Below are 17,859 nucleotides of genomic sequence, written 5' to 3' on the forward strand. Positions count from 1 at the left end.
GCTGGAGAGGATGACTCATACGTCAAGTCTCATCCATACTTGACTCAGATGATATTTAGGTGAGACTTTGGACTTTAGAGTTGATGCTGGAATGCATTAAGACTCTGGGGGCTGTTGGGATGGAGTAAATATATTTTGCATGTAAGAAGGGCATGGTTTTGGGGGGTCATGGGTGGAATCTTATGGACTAAATGTCTGTTCTCCCAAAATTCGTCTGTTGAAGACCTATCTTCATTGCGGCTGTACTTGGAGGTGGGTCTCTAAGGGAGGAATGAAGGTTAAACGAGGTGAGAAGAGCAGGGCCCTGATTTGGCAGCTGCCTACAAGCCAGGAAGAGATCCCTCCCCAGAACCTGAATTTGCCAGAACCTTGATCTTTGATTTCCCAGCCTCTAAAACTGTAAAGAAATAAATTTCTGTTTAAAACACCTCGTCTGTGGTATTTCTTTAGAGCAGCTCAAGTAAACTAAAGCAAGTTATTGCCCTAATCTGAATTCCAGCTAAAACTCAAGCTAAAGATACTCAAATGTACATATTGGGGAATCAACTGCAGACCAGTAAGATCCACTCACAGCCTCAGCTCTCGCTGTTCACACACAAACACAACCGCTCTCCATGAACTCTCTTCTGCAGACCCATTTTCTGAAGCTTCAGCAGTCCTTTTCATCTAACTCTCTGTATTCTAAGTATGGAAATAATAGCAGAGCTTCCTACTGGGCCTTCACAAATCCACGCCAGTCTCCCAATCATCAGAGGGAAGACAGTGGTTTTTCTTGAAGATGGGCCAGGGATGCTCACGGCCACGGCAGAGACATAAAGTCAGCACATGACACCAACAAGAATAAGCTTACACAGTGTTCTTTCATCAAGGTCCTACTTTACCATCCAGAGAGGACAGTAGTTCTCATCTTCGATAGGTAGTTTAAGCAAAGCAGAGCAACTGTCTCACCCACAAAACTGCCTGTGTGCCTCTGAACCCCTGAAGCTAGAAAGGTGGCCACTGGTGCCAATTCATTCTAGCTTCATGGCAACCTCTGCACTGGTGGAAGATGTGGCTGCTACCCAGTCAAAGAGCATTGTTGGCTGCCTACTCTAGTCATCTCCCTTTCTTACTTGCTAAAGGGAAGCTCATCTGTTCAGATGGCACTGTGCCCTCTCTAGGGGATGAATGGAAGCTCACCTGAACCTCTCCTGCCTACCCAGGATTGGTTCAGGGATGGGTTTGGACCCACACCGGGCTGATAAGATATAAAGACACATTTGCTGGGAGATCCTAGAAAATCCTTCATTCTTGACAAACAGAGGCACAGGAGAAGAAAGCCCTTTTGTCCTCCCCTTTTCCCCACTTGATGATTCAATATGATATCAGGATAATCATTTTACATCCATGAGGGGAAACATCACCGCCATATTGGGAGTGGCAGAATGTGTCTCAATGATCTGTGCTCTTGACACAGGTAAGTTGCCCATGTAACAACCCTGGGGCCACCTACCACCTCACTTGTTAAGTAATAGCACATATCCTAATGGTTTAAGCCACTACTAGTTTCTTATCTTTGTTTTGTTTTTATCAGCCCAAAGCATCCTACTGGTGGTATCTCAGAACAATGGTTTTAGAATATGACCATGACTTGGAAAGAAGCTTATCAGATTAGAAGATGGACTAAAGTCTTAAGATGTTTTGGGAGACACGTTATGAAGGTTTGGCTTCCCTAGGCTTTCTCCCCACAGCTGCTTCAAGGGCTCAGTATCCTTCTGGAATTGCAGGAAAGATCAGAGCAGCTTACAGTGTTGGGCAATTCTGGCGGACCCCTAACTCTTGTAGAACGCCCAGGGCAGTCTGCTTGTCCAGTAACAGTTTTCTCTTTATTCTTACTCTAGAATGACATTTTAATATTAAAGGTATTCCTTCCTACGGCCCAGGAATGATATGTGTTGACTGGAAGATTTCCGCAGACAGTGACCATGGATTAACAATGGCTTCGTTCTAGGATTAAAAATCCTGGACCTAGCAGCCCAACCGAGGTGTGGCTGATACGCATGAGGATGAGTTTGAGATATGAGTAGGTGAATGAAAGAAGGGCCAACAGCTCAAACATAGTTCAAAGCAGGGAGAAGCTGCAGACACCACCTGGGCACTGATGCCCGCTCATCTGCAGCTCCTCTGGCCACATCCCTCCCTCTGCCCTCCTTGGCTGGTGGCTGATTAACCCGGATACTAACTTGCTCTCCAGACACAGGTGGATGAGGAGGCGCCCCCGCAGTAAATGCTTTCATGCCATTTCCCAAACAGCCGATGCACTGCCTTCCCATTCTTGTCAAACACCGTACCTTCAATCTCGTGGGCGTTGGTGCTCCAGTATTTTGCCTAGGATTCAAATGAGAGTTGTCTGTTTAGTACTTTGGGCCAACTTCTTACAGATATTAAGAGGAAAAAAAGGAAAGAGAAAGAACCATAAGAAGGATTCTACACTACCTATCGTCTGCCAATTCTGGGTTCTGGCTTTAAAAAAGAAAAAATCATAATAAAAATAAACAGCTAACCCTTTATTTACAGTTTGTAACACAACCACCAACATTTGGGTAGGATACATTTTCTCCTCTAGGAAGGAAAGGCTCAGTTCTCACACATCAGCCAAGGAGTGTGGCTGGCCCTCACGCCCCCTCCTCCGGAAGAGCTGTTCCCCGGCCGTCACTGTGGCTCTCTGACTATTGCAATTTAAAAGAAATGTAACTTATATAATGTTTTCACTAAAGGAACCACATACACAGTCCTTTGGAAATTAACCAAGAATGCTGCTTTGTAAACCAATACATTTTCAGTTTACTTTATTATTTTTCCCCCCAAACTAGATCTGTTCATCCAACCCACTGGCCCCTTGTGTAAGACACATCCATTCACACTGTGGTTTGGTCGTTGTCTGAGACCAGCTCAGCTCAGCTGTTTGTGGGTTTTACACAGTACCAGAAGGTAGCCAGCAGAGGGAGCTCTAACTCCCTAGAGTCGATTTTTTTCCAACCTGCCAATTACCTGGCTGCCCTAAAAATCTCTGTGAGAGAAGAGAAGGCATTACTTCATAAATCAAAAATCCTAGTACTATTTTCAGCCAAAACAGAATCCATATTTGGAAACCAATAAAGTTGACTGGCATTTTCAGGCCAATTCAGGTGGTTTGGTTTCCCCATTCTGCGTCCGTGGGGAAACTGAGAGGAAGGGCAGAGCACAGCAGCAACGCCGGGCTGAGTCAGAAACGTAAAATTCAGTCCTCTAGTCACATAAAAATGGGGGAAAGGGGAAACAAATACTGCCCAGGCTCTTAAGTTCATTCTGAAGCAGGGATCAGACTTTCTCTTAGAGATATTTGCCAACAAATCCAATACTGGCAATACAATGGGACGCCACAGAGGGAGGCAGCTGTGATCCCCAGGTAATGTTCTCTTCAGATTCTCTTTCAACACCACAGGCACATCCACCATTCTAATTCTTTTCATCTCTCATGGTACAAAGATCTCTTCTCTGGCCCTAGGTGGATGAGTACTGGGTGGATGGGAAAGATCCGAGTCACGTACATTTCCTCAGGGAAAATGCTGAGAACCAGGCGGCTCTCACCTGGATCAGGAATGCATACATCCCTGCTCCAGGCTGCCTTCTGCATCTTTTCGCAGAGAGCTTAGATGAAGTTTTCAAGGCAGGGTCATTTTTATTTTACCCCAAATCACTACTAGCTTTTTGTCTGTCTACAGCCCAGTTTGATTTATAGGGCATAATAAAGACCCCAGTTCAGCTCTCCATGATGTCCCCCACCAGCCAGAGGTGGTGCAGAGAAGTACCACGCGGAATTCCATAATTAGAACCTCACCTCTCAGCTTACGGTTTTGATCTTAATTAAACACAAATATTCCTTGAGGAGGACGGGTAATGCTTTACAGCCACTTTAAGTATGTGAGATCTTTAAGGGCAAGAGGGAATCTAAGGAGGAAGAGAAGGTGGGAGAGGAGCTCAAATCAAGGCGGATGGAAAGGGAAGCAGACTATTCCATGCTTTCTGCCTCAGGCCAATGTGTCTCCATCCCGTGAATGTTCATGAGCTCTGCTGTGTGTCACACACCATTCCCAGGCCTCAGGCTACAGCAGCCAGCACGTTAGACCAGGGGTTTGCTTTTCTGGAATCAGGAATGGTGAGGAGAGTATGAGGAACAGAAAATAAACAAGTGAACCAACAGGAACAAGCTAACTACAGATGGAGATAAAAACTTTGAAGAAAATGGGATATGCTAGAGAGTGACTAACAAGACGGGGCTGGTAAGGGAAGGGGCTGGTAAGGGAAGGAGCTGGGGAGAGCGGCCCACGCAGGAGGAGAAGAAGAGAGCGAAAGAAGGATAGTGTGGTCACAGGACCGTGAGGAAGGAAGGGGACGGGGGGGAGGGGGGGGTGTGGCAGCAGTTGAGGTTGGAGAGGGATGAGTGTGCGTGTGCACACGCACACGTGTGTGAACTTGAGGGGGTGGGGCTGGGGAGTGCAGGCTGTGCGGGGCCTTGGGGGCCATTGCAAGGATGCAGCCTTCTACTCTGAGAAAGACAGAAGTTGTCAGAGGATTTTGGTCAACTATGGCATGACTTTCTTTTTTTAAATTGTAGTAAAACATATGCAACATAAAGTTTACCATTTTAACCATTTCTAAGTGTACAATTCAGTGGCATTAAATACATTCATAATGTTGTGCAACCATCACCTTATATATTTCCAGAACTTTTTCATCTTCTCAAACTGAAACTCTGTATCCATTAAACTGTAATTCCCCTTCCTTCCTCCCCCCAGCCCCTGGCAACCCCCATTCTCCTTTTGGTCTCTGTGAGTTTGACTGTTCCAGGTGTCCCATAAAAATGGAATCACACAGTGTTTGTCCTTTTGTATCTGGCCTATTTCACTTAGCATAATGTCTTCAAGGGTCATCCATGTTGTAGCATGATGACTTATGTTTTAAAGGATCCTCCAGGGGCTACCCCAGTGGCATAGCAGTTAAGATCACATGCTCCGCTTCAATGGCCCGGGGTTTGTGGGTTTGGATTCCTGGCGCAGACCTACACACCGCTCATCAAACCACGCTGTGGTGGTGTCCCACGTACAAAATAGGGGAAGATTGGCACAGATGTTAGCTCAGGGCCAAAATTCGTAACCAAAAAAAAAAAGGTCCCTCTGGCTGCTGCATTGAGGACAGACCTTAGGGGAGTAAGAATGGAAGGAGGGAGGCCAAGAGGGGCCATGGCCCTGGTTCAGGTGAGAGAGGTGGGACTGGGACCAGGGAGTCCCTGCCATTGCTTGTCTGCTGGCACAAAGATGAAGGTGAAAAATTCCCTTAGACACCCTATGGCCCCAGTTCTGCCTTTCCAGAGGAGGAGCTCACAGGGCACCCCTCCAGGTTACCTTTATAAAATTCACTTTGCAGTGGCAGGAATCGTCACTCAGGTTCTTGATGACAATCTCTCCATAGTGCTCAATCCACCTCTGCCCACTTAAGATATTATGGATGCAAGAGGTCACTTTGTTCCATTCAAAATGATCTCCAAAACTAAAAAGGAGGAAAAAAATCACATAGTTGTCAGAAGAGCCAGCAGTAAATGCAAACAAGCACGGCTACTTGAAAGAATAAGTCACGTAATGAATTCTGCATTCCTTCATTTACAGAACCAACACCAACTGTGTGCCTAAGCGGTGCTGGGCATTCTACCAGCCTTCACTCCCCAGGGAGGCGCGCACATACCACAGAGGGCGACAGCAGGCAGGCTCGTGACTCTGGAAGCTGCCAGGGGCTTCACGGAAGCTGGTGACCTCCTGGCACAACCCACTCCCTCCTTTGACACAGGAGAAATCTGAGAGCCAGAGGTGACGTGTCTAAAGACACCAAACTAGGAAAGGGAAGCAGCAGTGGGGAAGAAGGTATGGGATTCTTCACAATCTGCTCTCTCTCTCCCTCCACACACATATATGTATACACACACACACACACATATGTACACATACAGGTAGATCTGTACATATATATGTATATACATACTTTCATATCATATATAAATCTTAAGATACATACATCTAAATCTTTTATGATGAGAAACTATTCAGGGACTACTTACAGAATTAAATAACAATTATGAGGAAAATGGTATTAAAACCAACCACTTACATGGCACATACTATATGCATGGACTCTTTTCAGTGCTTTCCCTACATTATGTGCTTAATCTCCACAACAGTCCCATGCAGTAGGTGGCTGATTACTCCCGTTTTGTAGATGGGGCAACTGGTGACCAGAAAGGTTAAGGAAGCTGCCCAAGGACTTGTAATTAGTAAGTGGCAGAGCGAGCACGTGAGTCCCAGTAGCCCAGCTCCAGAGGCCACGTTCAAGAGGAACTTTGGTGTCCAGGAAGCATTTCCACTTGAGGGAAAGAAGATCTGAGATTGTCAAAATGAGGAACATTTGAACCTGCTGTCAAACAGATTAAAAGAAAAAACATACACTCAACACCCACCCTGGAGGGCAACAGGCATCCTGTTCTTAAAGTTCTACCTCGGCTCGAAATTCTATAAAGGTCCTAACCACAGAAGAACTACTTACGCTGGCAGAGTCACATGGGTTGTGCCAATGGGAACAATTTCCATGGATTTGCCCCAGAATTTGTTTTTCCATCTCACGTCTGAAAGGAAATACCAATTATTACACATTTGACAGGAGAGCTAGGTAGATCAAAGAGTTCTTAGGCTGGATAAAGGATTAATCTCCATATAGAACAATCTTTTCATAATAAAACACATTATTGGATAGGATAACTTTTCATTTACTGTAAGTACCAATTGAATAACTGGAACAGAATCAGGGAAACCAAAATTATAAGATAAAGTCCCTCCCTTGGAAGAGCTCACAGTGTGAAAGGCAGACAGAAGTGAAAACAACTAAGCCCCACACAGAGAGGCACAGGCTCTTACTGATTGTGTTGTAAGGTGAAATGGAAGCAGAGAAGAAGCAATGACCAACGTGCTTGGAGAAGGCATCAGAAGGAGCCGATTAAACTGGGCTTTGAAGAATAAGCAAGAGTCATAGAAAAAGCAATTGAAGGCAGAAGACGTAGCCTGTTCAAGCAGAGAGGTGCAAGAGAACATGGTGTGGTTCTGTCCTATTGGTCTCCGATTGTCTAGAGAGAAGAGTAGAAAGACAGATTGAGTACAAAAACCAGTGGGCTCTACAAGCCGGGCTAAGAAGTCTAGTGTGTGCACTCGGGGAAAATAAGGTGTTTGTTTAGACAGAGAACTGATATGATTAGATACAGACTTTGCAAAGACAATTGGGAGTAACATGGAGAATGGACCAGGAACAGGAGAGATGAGAAGCAAGGTGACAAGTTACAAGGCTACTGCAGTTGCTCAAGGAATAAATGAGGATAAAGTGAACCCAGATGGTAGCAGTGGGCAGGGAGCGGAAGGGAATGATCCCAGAACCATTCAAAAAGTAGAAATAGAATCAGATGACAAATTAGATGCAGACTGTGAAAGACAGGGAGAATTTGTGGATGACTTCAGATTTTTCTAACTTGCATGAAGAGCAGTGCCAACAGGGAATAGAAAAAGAAGGGCAGAGACGGATGATCCCTCTGGTTGCTGTATGGACAATACACAGACCATATGGGAGGAAAGGGGAAAGCAGGGAGGCCAGTGCGGGGCCATGGCCATGGTCCAGGAGAGAAGTGGGGATGGGACCAAGATGCCCCTGGCCACATACTGCATTATTTCATTTATATGAAATATCTAGAATTGGCAAAACTAAGTTAGTCATTGCTTAAGGATGGAAGAGGTTGACAAAAATTGGAAGTTGCAGTGGGGGAGGGTACTGGCTAAAGGGGTTTCTTTTTGCAGTGATGAAATGTTCTAAAATTGACTGTGGTGATGATTGTACAACTCTGTGAATATACCAAAAACCATTGAATTGTACCTTTTAATTCAATGAATTGCATGGTATATAAATTCTATCTCAATAAAGTTGTTACCAAAAGAAAGATAATCAGCTGTTTAAAGAGAAAACAATAACAATGTATTGCAGGGTTTATAACATACATAAGGAAAATGTACGTCTACAATAGTGCAAAGATTGGGAGAGGGGAAACAGAAGTATAGTTTTGTAAGTTTCTATACCATACATGAAGTGCCATAATATTACTTGAAGAAAAACTATGATACATTTCAGATATATAATATGAATGCTAAAGTAACAATTAAAAAACGAAACGAAGAAGTACAGCTAATAAGCCAACAAGGAGACAGAATGAAGTCAAAGAAAGTACTGAGTCGAAAAGAAGCAGAAAAGGAGGAAAATGGGAACAAAAAACAGATGCAACAAACAGAAGACAAATACCAACAGGCCACACTTAAACCCACCTACGTCAACAATCACAATAAATGGAAGTAGTCTAAACAACCTAATTAAAAGGTAGAGAAATGTCAAGTTGGATAAAAAAGCAAGATATGGGAGTCATGGGCCTATGGGAATAGGTGGGACTGCCCTGGGAAAGGCTGATGAGAAGAAGTGAAGGGAGCTGAGGAGAAAACTGTGAGTAGAGTAAGGAGCACATAAGAACTACCTTGAGAAGACTCTTCTCATTACATAACACACGACTTAAAAATGTTAATAAAGTGCTTACAGGGTCAACGACCCTTAGCAACTAAGAGCATAGAGATCTTATGAGAATTATTCCTAGAGAGTTCAGTGAAAGTTAGAGAAGTTGCTAATCAAGCTTCAATTCTAAACTTTAGTAGCAAAGATTCAGAAAGGAAACTCTGGTACTTGTAACCTAAACAGATAATTTTGACAGCCTCCAGAGAGAGGAACTGGGTGGCTGGGGACTGGGGTGGGGGAGCGAGATTTTTTACAAACTATTTTCATATCATTTAAATTTTATAGTTGTACTTTTTTAAGGCAATGCAGCAAATCAGGTGATATCACTGTTAACAGAGAAAAATACTCTAAAAACTGACATGTGCTCACTGCTTGAAAACCCAGGATGCTCAAATTTTCCTTCTACAGTAGTACATTCTGACTTTTGAATAAATAAATAGGTTAACAAAATTAATTAATCCATTTAGAAAATATTTGCAGCCTTATTTATTCTTCAGAACAACCCATCCTCTTCCGAATCAAAAATGTAAACTGAATGTAGGAACAACAACCCAAAAACAATGAAAAAAAGTCAACAATGTAAAATGTGATTTCAGAAATCAAATCTAAATTTTTCAAAAGCCAAAACCCCCTCTGCTGTCTAGACTCTGACAAACAACTGTAAACATTTACTGTTTCTAGAAATACGTGAGGTATTTCACTTGGCTGTGGCATGAGATAGAGAAAAAGTTACAGGAGTAAATAGTGGTGGCCCAGACAAAGATTAAGGATTTTAAAAAAAAGGGAACAACTAAATTATCCTCTTGAATCCTTAATTATGAAGCAGACGGCTATCAGTTATCGTTCAGAGAGGAGAGGCGAGAACACCAAGTGGTGCAGAGCCTCCCACAGAGGCCCAAGTCCATGGCCCGCTTGGGATCTTAACAAGCATTTACAGCAGTTTCTGAACAAAATAAATCTGCAACATTACCAAAAATGATGAAGGCCAAATACAGCAGCACATTACCTTGCCAGAAAACAAAATTCCTAGACTCAGCGTGACATGCAGAGATAGGTGGATGGTGGCTGACCTGACGGAAACAAAGGCCAAAGAACAAAAAATTAATTAACTTTTCTGTCTCATGAAATCCATTTCTTTCCCTTGCATTGAGATGCGACATAACGCAGTGTCTAATGATGAAAACTTCTTTAGATTCCTCCACGTCTGTCCTCAAGAGGGTGCTCCTGATACAGTCAGCTCTGACTTGCTCAAGTTTGTCAGGGGTGGGAAGACAGAGGGTGAATGGAAGCCTCTAGAAGCCTCAGGGAAATCAGGCCAAGTGGCAAGTGATGAGGATACCGTCTCGTTCTGAAAGATGTGAAAATAAAACAGGGACACGCAAGGGCTGCCTGCTCACAAACCATATAATCTGACCCTGGCTACCAAGGTCAAATTCTCTATTAGCCATTCCGAAAGTACCTGCAAATGTTTGAATCAAGATGGCAAACAGTAAATATTTTTAAATGCTACTGTTTTTTTTTTTTAAAGATTTTATTTTTTCTCCCCAAAGCCCCCTGGTACATAGTTGTATATGTTTAGTAGTGAGTCCTTCTAGTTGTGGCATGTGGGATGCCGCCTCAGCAGGACTTGATGAGCGGCGCCATGTCTGCGACCAGGATTCGAACTGGCAAAACCCTGGGCCACCACAGTGGAGCGCACAAACTTAATCACTCAGTCATGGGGCTGGCCCCTAAATGCTACTTCTAAGCAACACAAAAATGCTCTTTGGCTCAGCAGATTTAACTCTTTTGAAAGCTCTACCACAAAGTCCAGCTACTTGTCAAATCATCTACAAGATCAATCTAAGATAACTTTTTAAAAGGAAAATGTTTCTATAAAACAGAATAACAATTCTTCTAAACAATTATTGAAGAATGTTAGTTAACTGCTACGAAAAAAAAAATTTTTTTAACATTTTTTTTGAGGGGCAAGATTAGCCCTGAGCTAACTGCTACCAATCCTCCCCTTTTTGTTGAGGAAGATTGGCCTTGAGCTAACATCCATGCCCACCCTCCTCCACTTTATACGTGGGACGCCTACCACAGCATGGCTTGCCAAGCGGTGCCATGTCCACACCTGGGATCTGAACCGGCAAAGCTCAGGCTGCCGAAGCAGAATGTCTGAACTTAACCACTGCGCCACAGGGCTGGCCCCTCCCAAAATTTTCTATTCAATTTTTCATCAAGATAAAAATATCTTGTGTAAATATGTAATTACATTCTAGAAAAAAGAATCCCCTGTCACAGAGACAGTAGCACATTTCTCTGCCTTTTGTCACTGGGGTCATTACTTCTGTTTATTCACTAATGAAGATGCCAAAGGGAAAAGGGCTCCTCAGTGAGAGTTCCTCATGATCTCAGTAATACTCGGAGCACATGAGCAATATATGTACTGTTACTATAATTCAGTACTAGTGAAACCAGAGTAATGCTGTCAGTGGTGTTTCCAGCAACTTCTCCTACTTAGGTGGTTCTTAGCAAAGTGTCTTACATTTAGAGCATTTATCCCAAAGCCTTCATATTATAAAATACTATAAAACCAGAAAGATTAGGTAATGTTTCACAAACACACTGATAGGGAGGAAACAGAAGTAAAACCCAGCATTTTTGGTTTACGTCAATGGTTTTCAAAGTTCCAAAAAAAAATTGCTTTAAGCAGCTACACCCTGTTTTCAAACATATCTTTTTGTGTGTGTGTGTGTGTGAGGAAGACTGTCCCTGAGCTATCGTCTGTGCCAATCTTCTTCTATTTTGTATGTGGGACGCCACCACAGCATGGCTTGATAAGCAGTGAGTAGGTCCACACCCAGGATCCAAACCTGCGAACCCCAGGGCCAACAAAGCAGAGTATGTGAACCCAACCACTAAAGCACAGGGCCAACCTGTCAAACGTATCTTATCAAGAAGTCAGAAGACTGAGCCCTGCTTGAGGTGAACAGGTCTGCTGGGGAGACGGGATGACAAATCCACGAACACTCGCCTTGCTCTGGGCCCTCAGCCGCACTGAGGAACATGGTTTGAAAACCCCAACTCTGTGCCACTCCCCTAGGTGGAAACTGCAGAGACAGGATAACCCAGAGTCAGGCCACAAACACATTTAACTGACAGGATGTCAGCTGTTCCAGCTTGGCCCAAAGAAAAGTAGAGACAAAGATCTAAATAGTGTGGGTATTTTTCAGGTCTCAATGCACACAAATCCCAGATCCAACATGAGGTGGGAGATGCAAATTTCCTGTCCCTTGGATGGTCTTAGCTCCCATAGGCCTCTTAAGAATAAGAGGCCCCTCCCTGTGCCTACAGGATTTTTTTTTTTAAAGATTTTATTTTTCATTTCTTTCCTTTTTTTCCCCAAAGCCCCCCAGTACATAGTTGTATATTCCTTGTTGTGGGTCCTTCTAGTTGTGGCATGTGGGACGCTGCCTCAGTGTGGTTTGATGAGCAGTGCCATGTCCGCGCTGAGGATTCGAACCAACAAGACACTGGGCCACCTGCAGCGGAGCGCACGAACTTAACCACTCGGCCACGGGGCCAGCCCCGCCTACATGATTTTTAAGGGCAATTTCCACCTTAAGCGCTGACTTAGAAACCTCACTCTTAAAATGCCACTCTCTGCTTTCCTTCATTGTCTTCTTTTTCAATCCAACCCCTTGAAGATATTTTCTACCACAAAATGCTGCATCCCCATCTCCCCTTCTCCCCCTACCGCCTCTCAGTGAAAACAGTGGTATTAACTGTTAAACTCTGGGATCATATAAAACTAAACCGGGGCAAGCCAATACCATCCCCCACCTCTCCACTCCTCCCCAACCCTCCTCACAGTGGAGTGGGAGAGGAGCTATGGCATGTACCCCCTTCCCCATAACATATTTTATGCATATTTTAAAGTTGATTATTATAAAGTAGATTGTATTCATTCCCACAGCAGCAATATAGTAAAAAATGTAGGGATCACAGCCTTGATCAAGAATTTGGCATTTTATAGGTATGGCCCAATGTAAACATCAAAGCAAAATACAGTATATAAAGACTACAACCTCTTTTGAAGACATTTTAAATCCCAGAAAACTGGGATCAATACATTGTCCACATGAATTACAAAAGAGGCCCTAATGGGGCCGGCCAGGTGGCACGGCAGTTAAGTGCGCACATTCCGCTTTGGCGGCCCGGGTTCCCCGGTTCGGATCCCGGGTGCAGACATGGCACTGCTTGGCAAGCCATGCTGTGGTAGGCGTCCCACGTATAAAAAAAAGTGGAGGAAGATGGGCACAGATGTTAGCTCCGGGCCAGTCTTCCTCAGCAAAAAGAGGAGGATTCACAGCAGATGTTAGCTCAGGGCTAATCTTCCTCCAAAACAAAAAGAGGCCCTATCATATCATAAAGTATACAGACATCCCATAAAAATGCAACTTTCACCTTCTAAAACTGTGTCATTTTACTGAATCAGTGCTCAGCACAGTGCCTTTAGATGGGCTCAAAGGATGGTTTCTGATGAATAAATCTCAACATTCAAATACCAGTGATTTTGCTTATTTCTTTCTGGCTTAAGAAGGCCTTTGAGAGTGACTTATTTGGTGCACATTGCCTTTAAGAAGTTTACAAAGCTTTCCAGGGGAAGTAAATTCATGCCTTATTTTTCTCTGAAACATTTCCTCACAACAGGTGTTTATCCATGAAGCATTTCTGGAGCGTCTGCCATGTGCTGCGCCAGTATCAGAGAACGAGGGAGAGCTCTGGGAGCCCCACAGAGCTAGGTCCTAACTGCAATATCATCCACTGGCTGCATGACCTGGAGCAAGATGTTAAGCCCTCCGGGCCTTGGCTACCTCATCTGTAAAATGGGGCTAATACCACTGACTTCGAAAACTAAAAACAGACGACACGTGTCTAGTGCCAGGATCATGTGCTGGTGTGGAGCAGGCAGGGGCTAAATTGTAGCCATTTTTCATGAGTAGTATTTCCACTTAGTTCTCATGGTAACCGTGTGTCTTCATTCCCCTTATTTTATAAATTAGGAAACAAATTAAAGAAGCTGTCCAGGGCTACACGGTTAATTAGCGCCAAGGGCAGCGCTCTAACACGAGGTTCTCTCATGTCAAATCCCAAGCCCTTTTCTTCAGGTGCCAGCTGCCCCTCGACAGCTGCTCAGAGCTGGGCTCTGGTCCCTCCCCAGAGCCTTGGCACCATTAAGGTCCCATCTCATACTTAGAATCTTTTGAGTCTGACCTTCCCAACCGCTCTGAGTCTCACTTATTTCTCTGTAAAATGAGCCTGAGGATCCCTCTGGCTTCAAAATGCTATGATTCTAACCTCTGTTCTCAATGTCATCTTCACACCCCAGCATCAAAGGTAGCAGCGAATGCCAGTCAATTGGAAAAGACTATACTAAGGGTTCGATTAATCTGAATGCCATGGAAAGGGGTAATTCACAGTTAATAATTTAATCTCTGTTGAGCACGATCTCTCTAAAATCTACTGGAGTAGAGAATAATGAGCGCAATCTAACCTGCCTTTGTTAGTGTGGGATTTGGTTTCTATCCTCGTTACTTCTTAATGCAGGCACAGAAAGCCATTTGATTGTGCGTCTGAGTCTGAACTGACCCAGCCCCTGAGTAGACACTGGCAGCCTACTGGATAAATCCGATTTAGACTATTTTCTCAGCACCCATCTCCATCACTTCCCCTCCACCCTAGCCAAATAAGAGCAATGATCCTCCTAGTTCCTGACTCGCGTCCAACTGCGTAGAGTAGCTTGTGGAAAAGTGGACAAGTTCCAGGTGAAAAATCACCCAGGGAGAGACCAAGTGGCCATTCTTCCCATGGCATTCATCAAACATCTACTGATTACTAAACTCTAATGTGATGGGCACTGTCCTTGTCAATGAGGACAAATGAGAAAAAAAGAAACCAAAGTCGTCATCCTCAGGGACTTTACATTTTATAAAAGCGTGGAAGTAGGTACAACAGACAATAAACAAATAAGTTACATAATCTGTCAGCAGTAACTTGTTAAGGAGACTACAGCAACCCTGAGGATGGGGACGGTGAGTGGCAGGGCTGCCCCAGACAGGGTGGCGGGGGCAGAAATGAGGAAGTCCACCACGCAAATATCTGGGAGAAGTGCATCCCAGGCGGAGGATGCAGACACTGCCCAGGGCTGGCAAATTCTTGGTGTGTTTCAGGAGCAGCAAAAAGGCCAGAGGGGCTGAAGCTGAATGAGTGAGAGCCGGAGGAGGCAGCATGTCCGGGGGCGGCATCTTGGAGGGCTTTGTGGGTCATGGTCAGGACTTGGCATTTTATTCCAAGTGACTTGAGAAGTTGCGGGCGAGTTTAGAGCAGATGTTGCTCCTGCTTAAAACAATCGCTCTGACTGCTGGGTGAGGAACTGGCTGTGGAAACTAGAGACCAGTGAACGAGTCTGTGACCCCAGTCATTGATTATGGAGGCATGGGCTTGGTGGCAGCGCCAGTCGGGGAGATAGTGAAAATGGCTAGCTTTGGAAGAAAGGCTTCTGAAGAAAGATCCCAGGATTTGCTGACGGATAGGACACGGACTATGAGAGCAAGAGCTATTCAGGATGACGCCCAGGATACTACCCTGATATTGGGGAGAATGCAGCTGCCAATTATTTTTTCTTCTCCTATGTTCAGAGTTAATCACTTATTTGATAAACATGGCTTCTTGCAGAGAAACAGAAACAAAACCACAATAAGTGTTGACCTAGAAATGGAGCAGCTCTGGTCATTCGCCTTATAGTGATTTGTTGCTAGTTTTATTTGAGCAGCTTGAATTTCCCCTCTGATAACGTCTCTCAATAAGAGGCCACTTTATGCAGCAGTAAATAACTCTGCCTACTTATAGATAAAAGAACTATTCAGAGTGGTGACTAGTCTGCAAGCTGGGAAGTGATAGGTATGGTATTTACAAGCCTGTGCGAGAATGTGTGTTCAGAATTCTCCAGATAAGTAGCAGAAAAGGAGGAAGGGCTGGGCCCACAGACCAAAGGGAAAAAGACTTCATCTGAATCTCTTACATTTTAGTAACCTGCAATAACTCCGTTCAGCTGTTCTGTCACAAACTCTCAGGAGCATGTGGCTGGGGGGGTAAATGGTTAAAATGGTCTGAACAGCGATTTGACCATGGAAGTTCCAGTTAATTAAGAAAAGCTACTTTTAGATAAGAGCTTAACTGCAGGTCCTTTAGACACCAAGCCGTTCCTAAAGGTACAAAAAGAGCAGAGCTCACTGAAATGAGTTTCTGACGCCCCCAGTCCCTGATGAAGCTCCCGACCAGCGTGTCAGCTCTGTGCCAGGCAGCAGGAGAGCCAAGCGAGGAACAACCTGCCAGCAGGATACTCAGGCCCTGAGAGAGAAAGGAAGCCGCTTCTTTCTGAACTCCCCCGTCTCGGGGCTCATTTAGAAAGCCAAGGCTGAATCATATTTCTTGGCAGAATAGAAACTCCTCCCCTGAGAGCGTGGAAGAGCCAGAGGTGAGCACATCTCACAGGAATGTTTACGATCCACTCCTGAATGCTCCTCATTCACAAAGGCCACTCCCCAGCCCACAACGGGAGCTTGGAACAAAGTCCCAAGTGAGTTCAGAGGATAAAAGGTTTAAGTGACAATGACAGGCAAAATCCCATAAACTGAACAGTATACAAAAGGCTATTTTCACATCGGCAGCCCACGCTGCTCTGAGCACAGTAACTAAACCTATACGAGCGACCCCAAAAACGGTGAGGGAAAGAGGACCCCGGAATGGAAACAGGGTGTCAGGTGAGGGGCCCTAACTAATGTTTTAGGCCTCAGTTTCCTTCGCCTCGCCTGCCACACAGGGGGTATTTTGAAGATCAAATAAGATCCCGTACAAATTAGAAAAGCATAAAGCACTCTGCAAACCTAATACTTTATTGTTATATGGAAAATATGAACAGCAAATGCTCCCTCTGGTTTCCGCCTGCAGGAGTCCTTCTGATACTGTGTTTCGAGTTTCTCAGATGAGAAACAATACAGAGGGGCAAGCTGCAATGTAGCTGAGCTCTGTGAAGCGCCATTCCTTCAGCTGCCCTGGCCGCTGACCACCTGAAACCTCCACACACCCACCCAAACCCGGACGCACCAAACCCAGGGCCTTGGAAAAAAGGAACAGACATCCCTTTTCATATCACTCGACTCTCCTGTCTGGAAAACTCAGCAGAAAGGCCATTACCCTTGTTTCTTTCCAGATCCTTCACTTGGAGATTTGATTTCCATCAACGTTCCCATTACAATAAAATTCCACCCAAAAGGTTAATGTGGGGTCCTGCCCAGTTTGTTAGACTCGTCATTCAGTAACCTCTGCTCACTGTAGAGAGGTATGAGAAAGCAAAGAAGCCGCAAACCTGGGAGCTGAAGCATGTTACCCACACGTGATGGACGAGGGCAGAGTCGTGCTGTCTCCATAAAGGTAGACTGTCTCCTGGGCCAGAGGCAGAAAAAGCCACACTGGCAGGTACTAGGATGAAATGGACTAAACGCTCCTGCGCTCTCTTTAGACATGTGCCATTAGAAGGCCTTCATGCACAACGGCTCAGCTGGTCAGCATCAACAACAAGGGTGGGGGAGGGAGTGGGAGAGGCTGAACTGTTGTCTCCTGTGATTCAGGAGGAGGAAGGCCCTGGCCAAAACCCTTTCCACTCCTGGGGCAGTGGGCAGCCTAGCACCTCAAATCGAACAGCCCCCTCTCCATCTCATGGTACACTCACCTGATGATCACAGTTTGGCTTTCCAAGTAATCTATCTATGGGGAAAGCAGGCCTAGTCATACTGACCAAAGCTTTCTGATCGCCGTGGCAAGTCTATTTTTCATAGTAGATGCATATAGTAGCATCCAAGTTTATATGTCAGTCTCTTGTAAGCTTAGCTAGTGTGAATCTATCCCTGATAGACTCATCCATTCTTGGGTGTATTAAAAGAACCAACTATCTGAGGCCATAAGGCTAAATTCCAGATAGACGAGGTGGCACTGATGGTATTCCCATGGTAAAGCCAGCTGTGAGGACTCCTGGCTGTCTGATGGCTGGCTTCCGTCAGAGGCTCACCAGTAACATTATGCCCCCTTCAAACCACTTGAATTAGTAGAGTAGATGTGGTGTATCTTATTTCAACACTCCTCTTACTGTTC

The 17,859-nt window shown here is 44.7% G+C and overlaps 1 protein-coding gene across 29 annotated transcripts in view; it reads right to left on the reverse strand.

Moving 5' to 3' along the window:
- OSBPL3 (oxysterol binding protein like 3) overlaps window positions 1-17,859 on the reverse strand; it is a 170,808-nt gene that overhangs the window by 12,034 nt on the left and 140,915 nt on the right. For all 29 annotated transcript variants that reach the window (XM_070615994.1, XM_070616004.1, XM_070615991.1 and 26 more), the window contains 4 exons: window positions 9,668-9,731; window positions 6,613-6,691; window positions 5,424-5,568; window positions 2,223-2,367 (listed from right to left, as the gene is read on the reverse strand). In XM_070615994.1, coding sequence (XP_070472095.1) covers window positions 2,223-2,367; window positions 5,424-5,568; window positions 6,613-6,691; window positions 9,668-9,731 — 433 coding nt within the window. The remainder of the gene's footprint in view (window positions 1-2,222; window positions 2,368-5,423; window positions 5,569-6,612; window positions 6,692-9,667; window positions 9,732-17,859) is intronic.

Source organism: Equus przewalskii, chromosome 4 (genome assembly GCF_037783145.1).
Source record: "Equus przewalskii isolate Varuska chromosome 4, EquPr2, whole genome shotgun sequence".
In the NCBI taxonomy this organism is placed as follows: domain Eukaryota; kingdom Metazoa; phylum Chordata; class Mammalia; order Perissodactyla; family Equidae; genus Equus; species Equus przewalskii.